The following is a 19,373-nucleotide window of genomic DNA, read 5'->3' as shown; positions in this document are numbered from 1 at the left end:
TTCGTATCACAGCAGTTCGCCCTCCCCCAGCCAATGAAGGCGTCGAGACTGCCCACATGTCACGCGTCGTCCTCCCTCTGCTCATCCTCGTGGCGGCGGCTGCTGCCATCCCTGCGCCGGCCAATGCGGCGACGCCGACGGAAGCGGAGGCGCTGCTGGCGTGGAAGGCCAGCCTGCAGGACGACGCGGCCGCGCTGTCCGGGTGGAGCCGCGCCGCGCCGGTGTGCAGGTGGCACGGCGTGGCCTGCGACTCCGGCCGCGTCGCGAAGCTGCGGCTCAGGGGCGCCGGCCTCAGCGGCGGCCTCGACAAGCTCGACTTCGCGGCGCTCCCGGCGCTGATCGAGCTCGACCTCAACGGGAATAACCTCACCGGCGCCATCCCGGCTAGCGTCTCGCGGCTGAGCTCCCTCGCCTCGCTAGACCTCGGCAACAATGGATTCACCGACTCCATCCCGCCGCAGCTCGGCGACCTCTCCGACCTCGTCGACCTCCGCCTCTACAACAACAACCTCGTCGGCGCCATCCCCCACCAGCTAAGCCGTCTCCCCAACATTGTCCATTTTGATCTGGGAGCAAACTACCTTACCGACCAGGAGTTCGCCAAGTTCTCGCCGATGCCCACCGTCACGTTCATGTCGCTCTACCTCAACTCCTTCAATGGCAGCTTCCCGGACTTCATCCTCAAGAGCCCCAACGTCACCTACCTCGACTTGTCGCAAAACACTCTGTTCGGGCAGATGCCGGACACGCTGCCGGAGAAGCTCCCGAATCTGAGGTATCTCAACCTGTCCATCAATTCGTTCTCCGGCCTGATTCCGGCGTCGCTTGGGAGGTTGACGAAGCTCCAGGACCTACGGATGGCCGGCAACAATCTCACCGGCGGCATCCCAGAGTTCCTTGGGTCGATGCCGCAATTGAGGATTCTTGAACTTGGCGACAACCAGCTGGGCGGGGCGATCCCGCCGGTTCTTGGCCGGCTCCACATGCTGCAGCGGCTCGACATCAAGAACGCTGGGCTTGTTTCCTCTCTGCCGTCGCAGCTAGGCAATCTTAAGAATCTCACTTTTTTGGAGCTGTCTTTGAACCAGCTCACCGGTGGCTTGCCGCCGGCGTTCGCCGGGATGAAGGCAATAACAGACTTCGGAATTGCAACGAACAATCTCACCGGTGAGATCCCGCCGGTGTTGTTCACGAGCTGGCCGGAGCTCATATCCTTCCAAGTGCAGAACAACTCGTTGACCGGCAAGATTCCGCCGGAGCTCGGCAAGGCGAAGAAACTGCAATTCCTGTATCTATTCACCAACAACCTTACCGGCTCCATCCCGGCAGAGCTCGGCGAGCTGGAGAACCTGACAGAGCTGGATTTGTCGGTGAACTCGCTCACCGGACCGATCCCCAGCTCGCTCGGCAAGCTCAAGCAGCTCACAAAGTTGGAGCTATTCTTCAACAATCTCACCGGCGTAATCCCGCCTGAGATCGGCAACATGACGGCGTTGCAAAGCCTCGACGTCAACACCAACAGTCTGCACGGCGAGCTGCCAGCCACCATCACGGACCTCAGGAGCCTCCAGTACCTCGCCGTGTTCGACAACCACATGAGCGGCACCATCCCGGCGGACCTCGGCAAGGGCCTGGCCTTGCAGCACGTCAGCTTCACCAACAACAGCTTCTCCGGCGAGCTGCCGCGCCACATCTGCGACGGCTTCGCGCTGGACCACCTCACGGCGAACTACAACAACTTCAGCGGCACGCTGCCGCCGTGCCTGAAGAACTGCACGGCGCTGGTCCGTGTCCGGCTGGAGGAGAACCACTTCACTGGCGACATCTCGGAGGCCTTCGGTGTGCACCCCAAATTGGCCTACCTGGACGTCTCCGGCAGCAAGCTCGCCGGCGAGCTGTCGTCTGACTGGGGACAGTGCACCAACCTCACATATCTGTCAATCAACGGTAACAGCATATCCGGCAACCTTGATTCGACCTTTTGTACATTGTCATCTCTTCAGTTTTTGGATCTATCAAATAACCGATTCAATGGTGAGCTCCCAAGTTGTTGGTGGGAGTTGCAAGCTTTGCTGTTTATGGACATCTCCGGAAACGGCTTTTCAGGAGAATTGCCAGCATCAAAAGGCCTTCAACTTCCTCTACAATCGATGCATCTCGCTAACAATAGTTTCTCTGGAGTTTTCCCAAATATTATTCGCAAATGCGGAGCGCTTGTTACCCTAGATATGGGGAACAACAAGTTCTTTGGCCATATTCCCTCTTGGATTGGAACTAGTCTTCCTCTCCTAAGAATTCTTATCCTTCGATCAAATAATTTCAGTGGAGAGATTCCTACAGAATTATCCCAACTTTCTCAGCTTCAACTTCTTGACATGGCCAGCAATGTGTTAACTGGATTCATCCCAACAAGTTTTGGCAACTTATCATCCATGACACAAACAAAAACCTTGCCCGTGACAGAATATTTTAACGCGGAAAGCACCCCTTTTCAGCCAGAAGTGCCCCAGGTTCCCAAGCCTCACCGTAGAAGAGAACCCAAAAATCAGTCCCCTCTTGATCAGTCTAGAGACAGAGTTAGCATACAATGGAAGGGACATGAAGAAACTTTTCAAAGAACAGCTATGTTAATGACAGGCATTGATTTATCAGGCAATTCACTTTACGGTGAAATCCCAAAAGAGCTCACATACCTTCGGGGCCTCCGGTTTTTGAACTTGTCAAGGAACGATTTATCAGGCAGTATTCCCGAAAGAATTGGCAATTTGAATATCTTGGAGTCCCTTGACTTGTCATGCAATGAGCTTTCAGGTATTATCCCTGCAACCATTTCAAATCTATCATCCCTCAGTGTGTTAAATTTGTCAAACAACCACTTACAGGGCAGAATACCTACAGGAAGTCAACTTCAGACACTCGTGGACCCATCAATCTATAGCAACAATTTGGCTCTTTGTGGCTTCCCATTGAGTATAGCCTGCCATGCATCTAGATTGGATGAGAAAAATGAAGAATTTGATATGGACTTATTTTACTCTGTAACTATTGGCATTGTTTTTGGGTTTTGGCTTTGGTTTGGATCTCTACTTTTACTTAAGCCATTAAGACTTTTTGTTTTTCATTTTGTTGACCACATACAAAGAAGTTGTGAAAAATGCAAAAGATGCACGCACTAAACCAAAAACTTCTATTCTTTTATTCTTCAGATCTGCCGCAGCTTTGCTTCTGCTATGGCTTCTGTTATTTATGTTAAGTATTGTAATTGACTAGACCAATTTATTTGAGGCACGCACATTTGGGCAGCCCTTGCTTTATGTACTATTGTTTAAAAAAAAATACTGATCAAGAGAATGATATTGTCTGCGTCCGTGCCGCACAAGACCGCCTGTGCAACACCACGCGCACGAGTGACGCGTGCCTGATCTCCTGCTACAGCCCGAGACAATCTTCGGAGCCGGGCTGATCTCCTACAGGCTGCAGCCATATCTAAACAATTACCAGAACATTCTGTGATTATCGAAGCACGATTACTCGTTAAACGTTCTCTCCTTAAACGTTCCGTGATTTCTATGTCAACAAAATGCAATTTCCGATCCCTTTTCAAACTGTGATTTCTATGCCATAAAAATGTAATTTCCGAGCCTTTTCACTACTAGGAAAAACATTTTCGCAAGCGGCCAAAAACGGTCCTTCCAGACGGAAGCCGGTCCGCCTATAAGCAAAGGCCTACGAAAATCGCCAAACAAAATAAATGAAAGTTACGAAAAAATTCAATAAGATGAGTGGTTAAATAGGAAAAATATGCAGTGCAAATCACATATGTAGTTACAACGACAACCTCGTCGGAGCCATCCCCCACCAGCTAAGCCGTCTCCCCAACATTGTCCATTTTGGTATGGGAGCAAACTACCTCACCGACCAGGACTTCGCCAAGTTCTCGCCGATGCCCACTGTCACGTTCATGTCGCTCTACCTCAACTCCTTCAATGGCAGCTTCCCGGAGTTCGTCCTCAGAAGCGGCAACATCACCTATCTCGCCCTGTCGCAGGATAATGACCAGTGCTATTAACTACTCCACTGCTCAGTTCAGTAACTAGTCAGTGAATCACTAGTACCAAAGCTAATATTGAGCAACACAACACAACACGACACTGGTCTTAACATTATCAAATGATTCAACGTCTAATTAACATGCACATGGAAAATTGGAAACACAGAAAAATTATTGGTCAAAAAACTAATAGCCTTGGGATCAACAAACCAATAAAAATTACATTGTGTTACATGTCCAGTCAAAGCACTAGCATAGGAATTGCTGGAACATCCCACATAGAGCTCCCTATAAAAGACACACATGGATGTAAATGTAAATATGTAATTAACCCCACCCATTCAACATGAACTTGAATTCATGAATTTGAACTCCATCAAAGAAATTTTGCATCATGAGCAATTCTATAGTCCTTGAGGAGATACCATTAGGTACCACTTTTTTTATTGTAAATTTGGTATCTCATAGTACCTGGATGCTAAGAGGTACCAAATTTTACATTAAAGTTTTGGTATCTCATGGTACCTTCTCAAGGACCGTAGAATTGCTCTTGCATCATTGTTAAGAAAAAAAAAATGAAGAAGAAGAAACTTTGAAATCAGTAGTAGGAGACATGGATAACACAAGGCTACTATTTCTGTTTGCTCTCTTGCAGGCCATGAGCTTGCTCTCTACCTCCCCCATCATCCATGGCGCCTCTGATGATGCAGCGGCCAGCTGCCATGCCAGCGGCTACGTCTACTTCCACGGCAACGAGACGAGGTGCCCCAAGGGGAGCCATGACTGCTGCGTCGCCGGCGAGCGCTACCCGCGGTTCAGGTGCTCGCCGCCGGTGTCGGCCAGGACGACGCCGGCGATCATGACGCTGAAGGTGTTCGACCACGGCGAGGAGACGGAGGCGCCCCCACGTCCTGCGACATGCTCTTCCACCGGAACACGCAGCTGGTGGTCGCGCTGTCCTCCGGGTGGCTGCGCCTCGGCGGCGCGCGCCGCTGCAACCGGAGGATACGCGTCTTCACCGGCGCGGCGAGCGGACGGTCCGTCGTCGTCAAGGTGGTGGACGAGTGCGACTCCGTGAACGGGTGCCGCGAGGAGCATGGGTTCGCGCCGCCGTGCCGGAACAACGCCGTCGGCGGGTCGCCGGCGGTGTGGAAGAAGCTTGGGCTCAACGCGAGCGTGGGAGAATTCGAGGTTGTGTGGTCTGATGCCTGAAGAACGCCAAAGAGGTTCCCTTATTGATAGCGGCCAACAAAACTGAATATCCTGGCTTTATTAGATTTGACGGTTTTTTATTTGGGACTAGCTAAAAAAATTTGAAAACTATCGACAAACAGCTAGCAGTTCCGTTTTATTTGATGGTTGGCAATAGAATAATAAATCTTAGTGGTTTTTGACCGTCCAAAAAATTACGGTTTATTGTAACGATGGCTGTACCGATGTACCGCAGTTGCAGTATACTATGTGCTCAAAATAAACTATTTTTTTGGCATTTCTCATTACTCCCAAAACTATACTTTATAAAAAAAAAATGCACACACCGCTAGAAGAAAACATGACACATCCTCCTTAACACACACTAAAAGATCAGGTGAAGCTTAAGCACGATTATAACCAATCAATTGAACATGCGAGTTAGTTGAACTAAAGCTTAATTAAGCACGATTATTAACAATCAATTGCGTGCATGTTTAGACACGAAATTAAAGAGATTCACAACAGATAATAATAATAAAAAAAAGTTGGAGAATCGTTTGGAACGGCACGTCGGTTCGTCGAGAGATCATGCGAGTCAGTGAACGTGTAGCTACATCTGAACACACACAGCAACGGATTGCCGTAGCAGAAAACCAATCGATACAGGTTGATTAACTAATGCAAACAACAAAGCTATATAACCTCATTCATCTCTTATCCCATTCCATCAAGCAAATCAAAGCACAAATTCATCAAGAAAAAACAGAAGACAACAAGGTAGCGCAACAACGTGCAGTATCACCCTAGCTGAACAGCTGCGCTAAGATGGCGGCGAGTGCCAGAGCAGTGGCCGCCATGGCGATCTTCCTCCTGGCCGCGCTCTCCACCAGCCACCTCGCCTCCTCCCTCCGCCCCGTCGCCGGCGGCGCGTGCCGTCCCAGCGGCTACCTGCCGGGGAAGTCCGGCAACTGCGAGAAGAGCAACGACCCGGACTGCTGCGAGGACGGCAAGGCGTACCCGCAGTACCGGTGCTCGCCGCCGGTGACGTCGGCCACCGGCGCCGTGCTGACGCTGAACAGCTTCGAGAAGGGGAAGGACGGCGGCGGGCCGTCGGAGTGCGACAACGCGTACCACTCCGACGGCGAGCTGGTGGTGGCGCTGTCGACGGGGTGGTTCGCCGGCATGGCGCGGTGCGGGCACCGCGTGAGGATCACGGCGAGCGGCAGCGGGAGGTCGGTGGTGGCCAAGGTGGTGGACGAGTGCGACTCCGTGCACGGCTGCGACGACGAGCACAACTACGAGCCGCCGTGCGACAACAACATCGTGGACGCCTCGCCGGCGGTGTGGGACGCCCTGGGCCTCGACAAGAGCGTCGGGATGGAGCACATCACTTGGTCCGATGGCGATGAGTGATACTGAACGTGTATGCCTTGCGACGACGAGTACGTGTTCATCCATGTTCGAATCATCGACTGTACAGATTGCCATGCCCACGCCGAACCAAATTCTTATCTACTAAAATAAAAAAAGGTGCTCGTGCGTTGTAACGGAAAAAAAATAAAAGTACACCAAATATTAAATAACTTCGACATTTTCTTTCATAACATAGTGTAACATATGTTTTCTCTCCGTGTAATCTTTTATAATTTCTCATATATTATAAAGTTTATTGCAACAAAATTATAATCGTAAATTTAAACGTCAATCCAATGATATTAATTTTAGCACATAAAATTTTAACTTATATTATAATAATTGTTGGTCAAATGTTTTTAAAGTTGAATCTTGGAATGTGTGCACGCCTTATATTATGGGATAGAAGAGTATCCAAACAAAAACTAGGTATGTTGGATGCATCTTTACTGAAAGAACTGCTATGTTCTACTGTAATTTACTTGATGACTATCTGTCTGGTTGTGGTTGTCTGATGTCTGCAGACCGAAATCTTTCTAATTTGAATGGCCCGAGCTCATATCGTTCCAAGTACAGAACAACTCATTGACCGGCAATGTTCCATCGGAGCTCAGCAAGGCGAGGAAACTGGAAATCCTTTACCTATTCATGAACAACCTTAGCGGTTCCATCCCGGCAGAGCTCGGCGAGTTGGAGAACCTGGAACAGTTGGATTTGTCGGATAACTCGCTCACCGGACCGATCCCCAGCTCGCTCGGCAAGCTCAAGCAGCTTACGAGTCTGGCGTTATTCTTCAACGATCTCACCGGCGTAATCCCACCTGAGATTGGCAACATGACAGCGTTGCAAAGGTTGGACGTCAACACCAACCGTCTGCAAGGCGAGCTCCCTGCCACCATCTTGTCCCTCAGGAACCTTCAGTACCTCTCCGTGTTCGACAACAACATGAGCGGCACCATCCCGCCGGACCTCGGCAAGGGCATAGCCTTGCAGCACGTGAGCTTCACCAACAACAGCTTCTCCGGTGATCTGCCGCGCCACATCTGCGACAGCTTCGCGCTGCAGCGCTTCACGGCGAACCACAACAACTTCAGCGGCACGCTACCGCCATGTCTGAAGAACTGCACAAGCCTATACCGGGTGCGGCTGGACGGGAACCACTTCACCGGCGACATCTCAGATGCCTTCGGCATGCACCCCAGCTTGGACTACTTGGACATATCCGGGAGCAAGCTCACCGGTCGGCTATCGTCTGACTGGGGAAATTGCATCAACCTCACCTATCTGTCTATCAACGGTAACAGCATATCTGGCAACCTTGATTCCTCCTTCTGTAGACTGTCCTCTCTTCAATCATTGGATCTATCAAATAACCGATTCAGTGGTGAGCTCCCAAGGTGTTGGTGGGAGTTGCAAGCTTTGCTGTTTATGGACGTCTCTGGAAACGGCTTCTCGGGTGAATTGCCAACATCAAGAAGCCCTGAACTTCCTCTCCAATCTCTGCATCTTGCTAACAATAGTTTTTCTGGAGTTTTCCCAGCCACCATTCGCAACTGCAGAGCACTTGTTACGCTTGATATGTGGAGCAACAAGTTCTTCGGCAAGATTCCCTCTTGGATAGGAACTAGCCTTCCTGTCCTAAGAATTCTTATCCTCCGATCAAATAATTTCAGTGGAGAGATTCCTACAGAATTATCCCAACTTTCTCAGCTTCAACTTCTTGATTTGGCCAGCAATGGGTTAACTGGATTCATCCCAACAACTTTTGGCAACTTATCATCCATGAAACAAGAAAAAACCTTCCCCACAATAAGGACTTTTAATTGGAAAAGTGCCCCTTCAAGAGGATACGATTATCTGTTCTCTCTTGATCAGTCTAGAGACAGATTTAGCATATTATGGAAGGGACATGAAGAAACTTTTCAAGGAACAGCTATGTTAGTGACAGGAATTGATTTATCAAGCAATTCACTTTACGGTGAAATCCCAAAAGAGCTAACATACCTTCAGGGCCTCCGGTATCTAAACTTGTCAAGGAATGATCTACCAGGCAGTATTCCAGAAAGAATTGGCAATTTGAATATCTTAGAATCCCTTGACTTATCCTGGAATAAGCTTTCCGATGTTATCCCTACAACCATTTCAAATCTATCATGCCTCAGTGTGTTAAATCTCTCAAATAACCGCTTATGGGGAAGCATACCCACCGGAAGACAACTTCAGACATTTGTGGATCCCTCAATTTATAGCAACAATTTGGGCCTTTGTGGCTTCCCTTTGAGAATAGCTTGCCAGGCATCTAGATTGGATCAGAGAATTGAAGATCATAAAGAACTTGATAAGTTCTTATTTTACTCTGTAGTTGTTGGCATTGTTTTCGGATTTTGGCTTTGGTTTGGAGCTCTACTTTTACTTAAGCCATTGAGAGTTTTTGTTTTTCATTTTGTTGACCACATAGAAAGAAGCTATGCAAATTGCAGAAGATGTACGCACTAAGTACTCTTCAGATGCAAACCAGCAACCAAATAATATACCCCTGTTGCTTTTCCTTGACAGAATTATATGTCAATGTCATGATTTTCATTTATCTTCTCTGTCTTGCATTTACAAGATTATTGCTTAGCCAATGGGAAAAATAATAATATTAGACAGGGATAGAAGCAAGTAGCAACGAGGAATACAAAGCTGATGAAGGACAGAACTTTTGTGATCGATGGTCTTCAGAATAATTTCAGTACATGCATCACCAGTTAAAATAATAAAGTATTATCCTAAGCTTTGCTCCTGGCGTTAATCTATCTAACAATGCATTTATGCATCTTAACTGTGAAATTCCAACCGTTCCCTTCCCGGCGGCGGGGGAACGGGTGGGCGGGAGTCGCTCCGGCGAGCTACGGTGATGTTGCCAGGAAAAGAGAGGGTAAAGGAGACTCATCGCGTGTAGAAGATGCTGGTCACCTCAATTTCGGACGAAGGCCGGGTCTCAGGTGCGGCGAGTTGATCTCGCGATTTGGCGGAGGCGGTGGAGGTTAGGGTTTCGCCAGGTTTGCGGACGGCGGCGGCGGTGGAGGAGGCGAAGTGTTGTGCGGCTCTTGGGCGGAGGTAGAGGGGAGCGGAGGCGGTCTCTTTTGCTGTTGGCGGCAGCTCGAGCAGTGAGTCGGTGAGAGAGATTGATGGAGGTGGATGCAGCTCGGGCGAGCCTACGACTACGAGCTCGGAGGGGGCGATGCGATGCGATGCGTAGGCGTGGCTCGTGGGAAAAAGTACTCCGAAGGTCCCTCAACTCATCATCGAGTACAAAATCATCCCCAACCACAAAACCAGATATAAGATATCCCTTAACTTACAAAACCATTACTTTAGGTTCTTTGGTGGTTTTGATCCCGGTTTTATCTTACGTGGCGGCTGAATCAGCGTGGAACCCACATGGATCCCATATGTCAGCGTGGCCACGTCAGCCTCCTCTCTCTTTTCCCTATTCTCTCCCTTCCTCATCTCTGTCTCTCTCTTCTCTTCTCTTTTCTCTAGACAAGCCGGCCGGCACTGCTATGGAGGAGGCCGCCGGGGCGAGGCGGGAGAGGAGGCGGCGGTGAGCGTCGTCGCCCGGCACGAGTGCGCGCATGGCCTGGCAGCCGAGGCAGAGCGGGCCGAGCAGTTGCGCCGCCTTGGCGTCAGACAGCGAGCAGTACAGGTTGGTGGCGCGCGACATGGCGTTGGCCACCTCGAACGACAGGATGCCGACCTTCCGGTCATCCGCCGTCGCGGCCCTTGCTGGAACTCGTCACCGGCTTCACCTTCCTAGACGAGGACGACGACAACGATGTCGCCATGGACAACACCCTTGTCCAAATATGTGTGCGTAATATGACTTATATAGGGAGAGGAAAACAAATTAAGGATAACTTTCCTTTTATTTTTACATTGTAATACGATTCAACTGTAGTTTTTTCCCGTTCTATGTGCATTGTAAACATTATATATATATAATACGTACATTATAGGAAACTTTCCTACAATAATTTTCCAAAAATAATCAAAAGAACAATTAAATCGTTTTCAATAGTTTGAGGGTGTAAAATGAGATGAAAAATAGTTTAGGAGTTAAGGGCTCCAGCGAAATAAGTTGAGGGAGTAAGGCTGCCATCGGTTGGCCAAATACTGATGCTGAAAAACATAATTTATGGTTAAAACTTTTAAATATGTGTTCTTCATGACTTAAATGCTAATGCTGAAAAAGAAACTGCGGTGAAAAAACTCAAAATCAACTCAAAAAATATGTTTTAATATTTAAATTTTGGCTTCGGCATATACATTGCAGGGCAAAAGATGTGGCACTAAAATTAATTCCAATTGAAATTATTAAACCTTGAAATACTAAAAATATCAAAATTATTTATTAGCAAGTAGTATCTGGCAAATGGCTCCTTTTCGATTGAAACTGTTATAATTCGTCCCACTAGATGGAGGATCAGAGTGACCTTTTATTAAACTAGCAAAAATACATATGCGTTGCAACGGGTGATAGCTATTTTAATCTTATTATTGTTTTACCGTTTAGTTAAGCTCAAATTCACTATGAGAATTCTCTTAGATATATATTTTTCTTGAAAATCATAAGTTACAATCAGGAGTTCAATCATCTCAAGTTAGCATGCAAGTTTTTTAAAGATATTTCTTATATGACTACTTATGTATTTCTAAAAGCGGATGAACTTAGAAACCGAGTCATACACGGATGAAGTACCAAAGTACCAGCAAAAACATCTTTAATTTTTATAATAGTAGAGATAGATACGGAGTATTAATTAGTAGTAGATACATATATATGGATAAAATTTTGGATACTCGTGGCACGCTTTTTAAACTGTTAAATGGTGTGTTTTGTGTGAAAACTTTTTATATGAAAATTGCTCTAAAATATCACATTAATCTATTTTCCAATTTTTTAATAATTAAAACTCAATTAATTATACGTTAATAGTATTTTTTTTAGTAAAACACTTAATTTTTCACCTTCATCTTTATCTCGAGGAGAAAAGAACACCATCATAGGTAGGTAGGTAGGGTTAATGGATAGTTAGGTAAGGTTTTTTTTAAGTAAGTGATAGTTAGGCACGTTGGGAATCTTCCCATTGCTAACGGTTGGCCCTTTGACTAGCGAAGACCAGCGTTCTAAGCTTCCCGCCTTGTAAGTTGTAAGATTTTTTCTTCCGATCGATCCACGCGCTCGTGGCGTCGATTCATGAGGCCATGAGACTATTTAGAGCCCATGACCCAGCGAGTGTTTTAGCCACCAACCTCCGCTCCGCTCGCTAGGACCACACATGGGCAGCGGCGTCCTCCCTCTCCTCATCCTGGTGTTGGTCGGCGTCATCGTCGTCCCTGCACCGGTGGTCAATGCAGCGGCGTCGTCCTCGCAGACCGACGCGCTGCTGGAGTGGAAGGCCAGCCTGACCAACGTCACCGCGCTGTCCGGCTGGACGCGCGCCGCGCCGGTCTGCGGCTGGCGTGGCGTGGCCTGCGACGCCGCCGGCCGCGTCGCGAGGCTGCGGCTCCCGAGCTTGGGACTCCGCGGCGGCCTCGATGAGCTCGACTTTGCGGCGCTCCCAGCGCTCACCGAGCTCGATCTCAACGGGAATCACTTCACCGGCGCCATCCCGGCCGACATCTCGCGGCTGCGCCTCCCTCGCCGTGCTTGACCTCGGCGACAACGGGTTCAACGGTACCGTCCCGCCACAGCTCGGCGATCTCTCTGGCCTCGTCGAGCTCCGCCTCTACCGCAACAACCTCACCGGCGCCATCCCGTACCAGCTAAGCCGTCTCCCCAAGATTACCCACTTCGACCTAGGAGACAACTTGCTAACCAACCCGGATTATCGCAAGTTCTCGCCGATGCCCACCGTCAAGTTACTCTCGCTCTACCACAACCTTCTCAACGGTAGCTTCCCAGAGTTCGTCCTTAAGAGCGGCAACATCACCGACCTCGACCTGTGGATGAACGATTTCTCCGGGCTAGTACCGGAATCGCTGCCAGATAAGCTCCCGAATCTGAGGCACCTCGACTTATCCTTCAATACGTTTTCCGGCCGGATTCCGGCCTTCCTCCAGAGGTTGACGAAGCTCCAGGATCTGCAAATTCGTAACAACAATTTCACCGGTGGCATCCCGAAGTTCCTCGGATCGATGGGGCAGTTGAGGGTTCTTGAACTCAGCTTCAACCCGCTCGGTGGTCCGATCCCGCCGGTTCTTGGCCAGCTCCAGATGCTGCAGGAGCTCGAAATAATGGGTGCCGGCCTTGTTTCAACTCTGCCGTTGCAGCTGGCTAATCTTAAGAATCTCACTGACCTCGACCTGTCCTGGAACCAGCTCTCCGGTAACTTGCCGCTGGCATTCGCCCAGATGCGGGCAATCCGGTACTTCGGAGTCTCAGGCAACAAGCTGACAGGTGATATCCCGCCGGCTTTGTTCACAAGCTGGCCGGAGCTCGAATACTTCGATGTGTGTAACAACATGCTCACCGGCAATATTCCTCTAGAGGTCAGAAAGGCAAGGAACCTGACAATTCTATTCATGTGTGACAATAGATTATTAGGCAGCATTCCTGCGGCATTGGGGAGCTTGACAAGCTTGGAGTCGCTTGATTTGTCAGCCAATAATCTGACAGGAGGCATTCCATCTGAGCTCGGTCATCTCATCCATTTGCAATTCCTCAATCTGAGCCACAATTCCATTTCGGGGCCAATTATGGGAAATTCGGGCAACAATTCCTCAATCAAGCTGCACGGAGTTGATTCGTCAGGGAATTCCTCCAATAGCAGCTCCGGCTCAGCATTCTGCGGACTGCTCTCCCTCAAGAATCTGGACCTGTCAAACAACAAGCTCACTGGTAAGCTGCCCGACTGTTGCTGGAACCTGCAGAATCTGCAGTTCATGGACCTTTCCAACAACGACTTCTCAGGTGAAATCTCTCCACCCAAGACAAGCTACAATTGTTCTGTCCAGTTCGTTTATCTTACGGGCAACAATTTCTCCGGTGTTTTTCCATCAGCTTTAGAGGGATGTAAGAGTCTCATCACCTTAGATATTGGGAACAACAGGTTCTTTGGTAATATTCCTCCTTGGATTGGGAAAGCCCTTCAGTCGTTGAAGGTTCTCAACCTTAAATCTAACTACTTCAGTGGTGAAATTCCTTCAGAGTTGTCGCAGCTTTCTCAACTTCAACTGCTAGACATGAGCAACAATGCTCTGACAGGACTGATTCCCAGATCTTTTGGTAACCTTACTTCAATGAAGAAAACAAAATATATATCTATAGATGAATAATTACAATGGCCTAGTTCTGAGTTCAGAATCGATACAATCTGGAAGGGGCAGGAGCAAATTTTCGAAATAAATTTTTTCGAAATAATTTTTTTTCAACTACTTACAGGTATTGATTTGTCAAGCAATGCATTATCACAATGCATCCCTGATGAGTTAACAAACCTCCAAGGCATTCAATTTTTGAACTTGTCAAGAAACCATCTGTTATGCAGCATACCTGGAAACATTGGTAGTTTGAAAAATCTTGAGTCCCTTGACCTATCGTCAAATGAAATTTCAGGAGCCATTCCTCCTAGCCTTGCCGGTATATCTACCCTTAGCATTCTGAATCTTTCGAACAATAATCTATCAGGCAAGATACCCACCGGGGATCAACTTCAAACCCTCACTGACCCATCGATCTACAGCAATAATTTTGGGCTTTGTGGCTTTCCATTGAACATTTCATGCACAAATGCTTCACTTGCATCCGACGAGAGATATTGTATAACATGTGACGACCAGTCTTTATACTACTGTGTGATTGCTGGAGTCGTTTTCGGGTTTTGGCTATGGTTCGGAATGCTCATTTCCAACGGGACCTGGAGGTATGCCATTTTCGGATTTGTTGATGGCATGCAATGTAAAGTTACACAGAAAGCCTCCTCTATCGGTAAATTTCTTTCAAGAGGAAATACCGATCGGTATTTGTAGCTATATTTCTTTGTTGTATCATCTGAAGGTGAAGTATTTAGTTTTTTCGTTGCTCTGTAATTGATACTGAAGGACACAAGGATGACCTGCTTTGGTTGTATACTTGTATTAAGACCAAAAAAGTAATATATTACTCCATTTGGCATACAATTATCTTTATCTTGAGGTACAGTTTCCACGGTTACATACTAAAAAAATTTCATATGAAGTTTCTTAGGAATCCAACAAGAATATGGGCTTATTTAGTAGAGCTCCAACTCCTAGGTTTTAACTCCAAACTTTGTGTCTGTTTGGTAGAGCTCTAACTCTCAGAGCTACCCTATCCCCGCTCGACCACCGTAGTTCAATTTTTTAGAGCGCTCCAACCCACTCCGCTCCAGTTTTGGGTGAATCTGGATTGCTTGGTTGGGCTACAACTCTAAGTTAAGTGAATCGGAGAGCTGGAGCCCTGCCAAACATGCCAAAAGGGAGCTAGCTCCTATAGGTGCTATATGACCTGTTTGAAAGCTTCTCCATCACTCCGGTTGAGAGTTTCTTTTATAAAGTTTTTATTGTTCAAATAAATTCTTAGCTGATAGGTTAGTAGAAAGTAACTTTCAATCTGTTTTTTAAACTTTCAACTTAAATTTATGAATCTTTTAACCCTAAATTCAAAACTTTCAATTGAAAATTCAAAAATTTTCATCTCAAATTTTTAAACTTTCAACTAAAAAAGTTTAAAAATTTTAATTCCAAAATTTAAAAATTTTAACTCCAAAACTCATAACCTTCAACTCAAATACAAAATCTAAATTTTTAAGTATAAAAAAGTCAACTAATTAGTGTTAATCATGTGATTAGTGTCCGCATGTAATGGGAGGTTTTTTTTTCTCGGTAACGCGGAACGGAGAAAGGGAAAAAAAGACAAAAGTGGAAACTGGTTCCGCGCGCGCGATTTAATCTTCCGGCGCGTGCGCGCGAGTTAGGAGCACCCCACGCGACATCATCACTCCCAAGTGCTAGAGAGCTTGTCGGATATGGTTGTTGATGGCCAGCCGCCACCACCACCTCCTCTACCCTTTGTCTTCGGTCACCACCGTCAGCCAACACCGGTTCCATGTAGGACGTGTACCGTGTACACCATTGCATTGGTAGCCATGCGTGGCATATCTGTTGGCAATTTTTTGTGACAAGTTGACAACGACGATCGCAGCACCTTAAGCCTTACGGTGATCCTAGAGTCGTCAACCACCTCGATCTAGTAAAGAGCTAAACCTAGATGGGTTTTGATAACTAAACCGGCTAACAGAGCCGATTTCTAGAGAACTACCCATCTCGTGGGTAAAACGGAAGGTTTTTAGGACAAACCTATAAAGAGATGTCGCACTCTCGTAGCGGCGGCGAACGGTTTACGGCGCAAACCGACAAAGATGGACAAACTAAGAGAAAACTAAAAGCAATATGAAAAACGATTCGATTGATTGATAGTAGATTGGTTTTTACAATGAACCGGCCATGTCCCTTATATAGGGGTTGGTCTTGCCCTCTATAGGCCCTCCTCCACATCTAACTCGGGGTAGAAACCAAAGGAAACCCGAAACATGCCTTCCCGAGCAAGGAAACCTCGAGACCCGACGAAACACAATCGGACTCGGTCCTGCCGGTCAGACCGGCCACACACCGCCGGTCAGACCGGCCCTCAACCGGCGGTCTGACCGCCCAACACACGGCGGTCAGACCGGCCCACTCGGAGGAAACCGGTAGACTTCTAAATTTTGACAATCTTTTCTATTTTAATACTAGATGTCAAATTTGGGTATAAACAATATCGTCGTCCTCAAATAGCAAGACTCATCAAATCCACTCTAACTCCCCTCCTCTCTAGCCACCACCATGCTTCTCTACCATATTCAGATCTTGCCGCGACCACCCCTTGAGCTCTGGTAAGAGCTTGTCGAATTCAGCCGTTGGCGACACAAGCTTTGCTTTGGACGTCATTGCTCATAGGACTTGACTGTCTTTGCAGACTTCGTGCAAAGATTGAGTCAGTTGCGACCATGACACACCACGACGCTGCTCCCAGTTTGTGGCTCTGCCAAGCCACTCGTCACCGCCACTTTGACAGGCTGAGTTGTTCTTTCAGATCCAACTAGCTGGGTGGCCCGCGCAATTGCGCGATTAGCACCCATATAAAATTATCTATTTTTAATATGATTTTACTTATAATTTATTCAATAGATATTTCATTGTCTTAAGACTTTGAAAGACCAAACCATATCATCCCCGTATTTCTAATTTGTAACTTTTATAAAAGTCTCATAAGTTGTTACCCCTTACTTTTTTTGTCACCCTTTCTTTATTTGCTTGTTCGATCTACCATGGCTTATATTCATTCTCCTTTTAACCTTTAAAAATTGGATCTTATAGTTTTTTTGAGTTTATTGTCTCATTGGGTTTCATTTTTTTATTTTTAGAAGTCCCGTTAAGCTGCCAATATACTTCTCTATGGCCCATCCGCTGCTTCCTCTCTTTATTATCATTGGGATTTTAAAAATCGAACATAATTATCGTTTGAGTTCAATTTTTACTTTCTAGAGTCCCACCAAACCGTTTGTACTCCTCTACGGCTCGCCCGCTTCTTCCCACTCTTTATTATATTTGAGATTTTAAAATCGAATGTGATTATCATTGAGGTTTATTTTTTAATTTTTTAGAAATCCTGCCAACTGTCATGACCGTTCTGCTTAACGGCATGTCCGTCGTCACTCCTTTTAATTGTCATTGGGATTCTATATGGGGTTTTGTTAATAGTTTTTAGATGTCTCATCAACTGTCACCACTCTACTCCTTTACAACCCGGTTACTTCTTCGATATTTATCATCATTTATCATCGTTGTTGTCATTGTTATGGATACCACATACCTAATAGTAGTTGACTAAATCTCGGCAGGACCCACCACATACCATGTCCTATACGGAAACAACCTTCAGATATAGGAGGAGTTCCGATAAGGAAAGACAACCAGAGTTTTCCATGGAAACGACAAGGGCTACTCGGATTATATCCATATTGGTTTCCCTAGTTCTACTTGTACAAGGGGACACCTATGGGTATAAATACAAGACCCCCTAGGAGGGGAAGAGACACGACCACCTCAATCAACATACAAAGAGGATCAACACCCAACGCAATCAACATAGAAGCCTACATACGCCAAGACAAGCCGCCGGATATCGACATCAGAGATACGCCTGGATTGACCCTATCCGGTACCTTCAGAGGCCGGCCGTAGGGATCTAGCACTGTCTCTGATTCCGTCGGGCACGAGCTCAAGGAGGAAGGCTACCCTGTTGTCGACTACGAGTCAGACCTTCAGACCGACATGTCGACAATAGTTAGATAGGCTACCCACATATTGTACTGGTGTGATTATCATGAATAAGAGCAATACCGACTCCGGCCAACAGGATGTAGGGCTATTACCTGACAGCTCAAGGGCCCGAACCTGTATAAAAATCCTCGTCCCCATCTCTTTTACCTCAGTCTCGCGTATATCCTAGCACCAATGATCCCCATACTGTCCAAATACCGTAGTCGTGACATCAAACGTCGACAGTTGTGTTCTAGATGATTTTTTTTTAAATTTCCATATTTTTTGTTCTGATAGATTTGATTTATAAATTATATTCCTAGTTGTTTTATTCTATTTTCAGAATCTATTTTATTAATTATTTGGAATTTTAATTAATCTCGTTATGTGTTCCAGATGGTGTATTCTTTAAATAGTCTTTATTTTTTTATTACGAATTTCAGTTACTTTTAAATTGCATTCCAAGTTGAACTCTTCTTTTATTTTCTTATTTCTAATTTTGGATTTTATTTTATTTTTTATTTTTTATTTTAATTAATCTCGTATTGGGTTCTTATATATGGACTTGTATGAAATGAGGGCACTGTATTATTTTTCTGCTGCTACAGCCTAAGCGTGCTAGCCTGGTATCTCCACCCTATATATGTGCGGCAATGTATGTTGGTTTAGAATCATAAGTCTATACTGTACAGTTCTGCAATTGATTTTTCTAAACGGACGAGGACTCCTAGTACGGATGGTATGATCCATAATTAGATTGGTATGATTATCTTTTGTACATTAAATCTATTTAGTAATTTCAAATTAGTATTCCTATTCGAACTCTCTTTTTTCTTTTTTTTAATTTCAGCAATTTATTTATTTATTATTCTGAATTTTAATTAATCACGTATTGGGTTCTTATATGGACTCCTCTTTCAATATTGCTTATTTTTAATTCCGAATTTCAGTTATTTTTCAGATTGTATTTCTACTTGGACTCTTTTTTTTCTTTTTCTCCGATTAATGTGGGAATTTCTAGCCTCCACAGCGAACGTGTGACTTCTTTTCGAGCTGTCTTAATAATATAACTAGCTGGGTGGCCCGCGCAATTGCGTGGCTAGCACCTATACAAAATTATATATTTTTATATGATAAGGTTTGAAAGACCAAACCCTATCATTCCTGTCTTTTTAATTTTATAATTTTACACCAGTTGCTACCCGTTACTTCTGTTATCTTATTTTTTATTTGCTTACTTGATCTATTATTGTTTCTATTCATTCTCTTTGGAAACTTTTAAAATTGGATCTTATAGTTTTTAGAGTTTATCGTCTCATCGGGCTTCGTTTTTATAATTTATAGAATT

General features: G+C 46.0%; 2 protein-coding genes and 2 pseudogenes across 4 annotated transcripts; all 4 read left to right on the top strand.

Moving 5' to 3' along the window:
* The first annotated feature begins 42 nt into the window (after positions 1–42).
* LOC127786168 (probable leucine-rich repeat receptor-like protein kinase At1g35710) lies at positions 43–3,286 on the top strand. Of its 3 annotated transcripts, none has more exons than XM_052313498.1 (2): positions 43–2,811; positions 2,899–3,286. In XM_052313498.1, the coding sequence occupies exons 1-2, from the start codon at positions 57–59 to the stop codon at positions 3,174–3,176; spliced, it is 3,033 nt and encodes a 1,010-aa protein (XP_052169458.1). In that variant the 5' UTR covers positions 43–56; the 3' UTR covers positions 3,177–3,286. The 3 variants fall into 3 exon arrangements, with proteins under 3 accessions (XP_052169458.1, XP_052169459.1, XP_052169457.1); XM_052313499.1 differs by having other exon boundaries at positions 2,883–3,078; XM_052313497.1 differs by having other exon boundaries at positions 43–3,286.
* A 1,378-nt stretch (positions 3,287–4,664) lies between these two features.
* Positions 4,665–6,658, top strand: LOC127785916 (uncharacterized; annotated as a pseudogene).
* A 540-nt stretch (positions 6,659–7,198) lies between these two features.
* Positions 7,199–9,154, top strand: LOC127785915 (receptor-like protein EIX2; the record flags this gene model as incomplete). The annotated part of the gene is made up of 1 exon (XM_052313257.1): positions 7,199–9,154. A coding segment is annotated over one exon (1,956 nt), but the record flags the coding sequence as incomplete, so codon positions are not given.
* A 2,817-nt stretch (positions 9,155–11,971) lies between these two features.
* LOC127786054 (LRR receptor-like serine/threonine-protein kinase GSO1) lies at positions 11,972–14,807 on the top strand (annotated as a pseudogene).
* The last annotated feature ends 4,566 nt before the right edge of the window (positions 14,808–19,373 follow it).

This window comes from Oryza glaberrima, chromosome 10 (genome assembly GCF_000147395.1).
Source record: "Oryza glaberrima chromosome 10, OglaRS2, whole genome shotgun sequence".
In the NCBI taxonomy this organism is placed as follows: Eukaryota; Viridiplantae; Streptophyta; class Magnoliopsida; order Poales; family Poaceae; genus Oryza; species Oryza glaberrima.
Note: the sequence above shows the minus strand (reverse complement) of the source record. Positions and strands in the feature narration are given on the sequence as shown.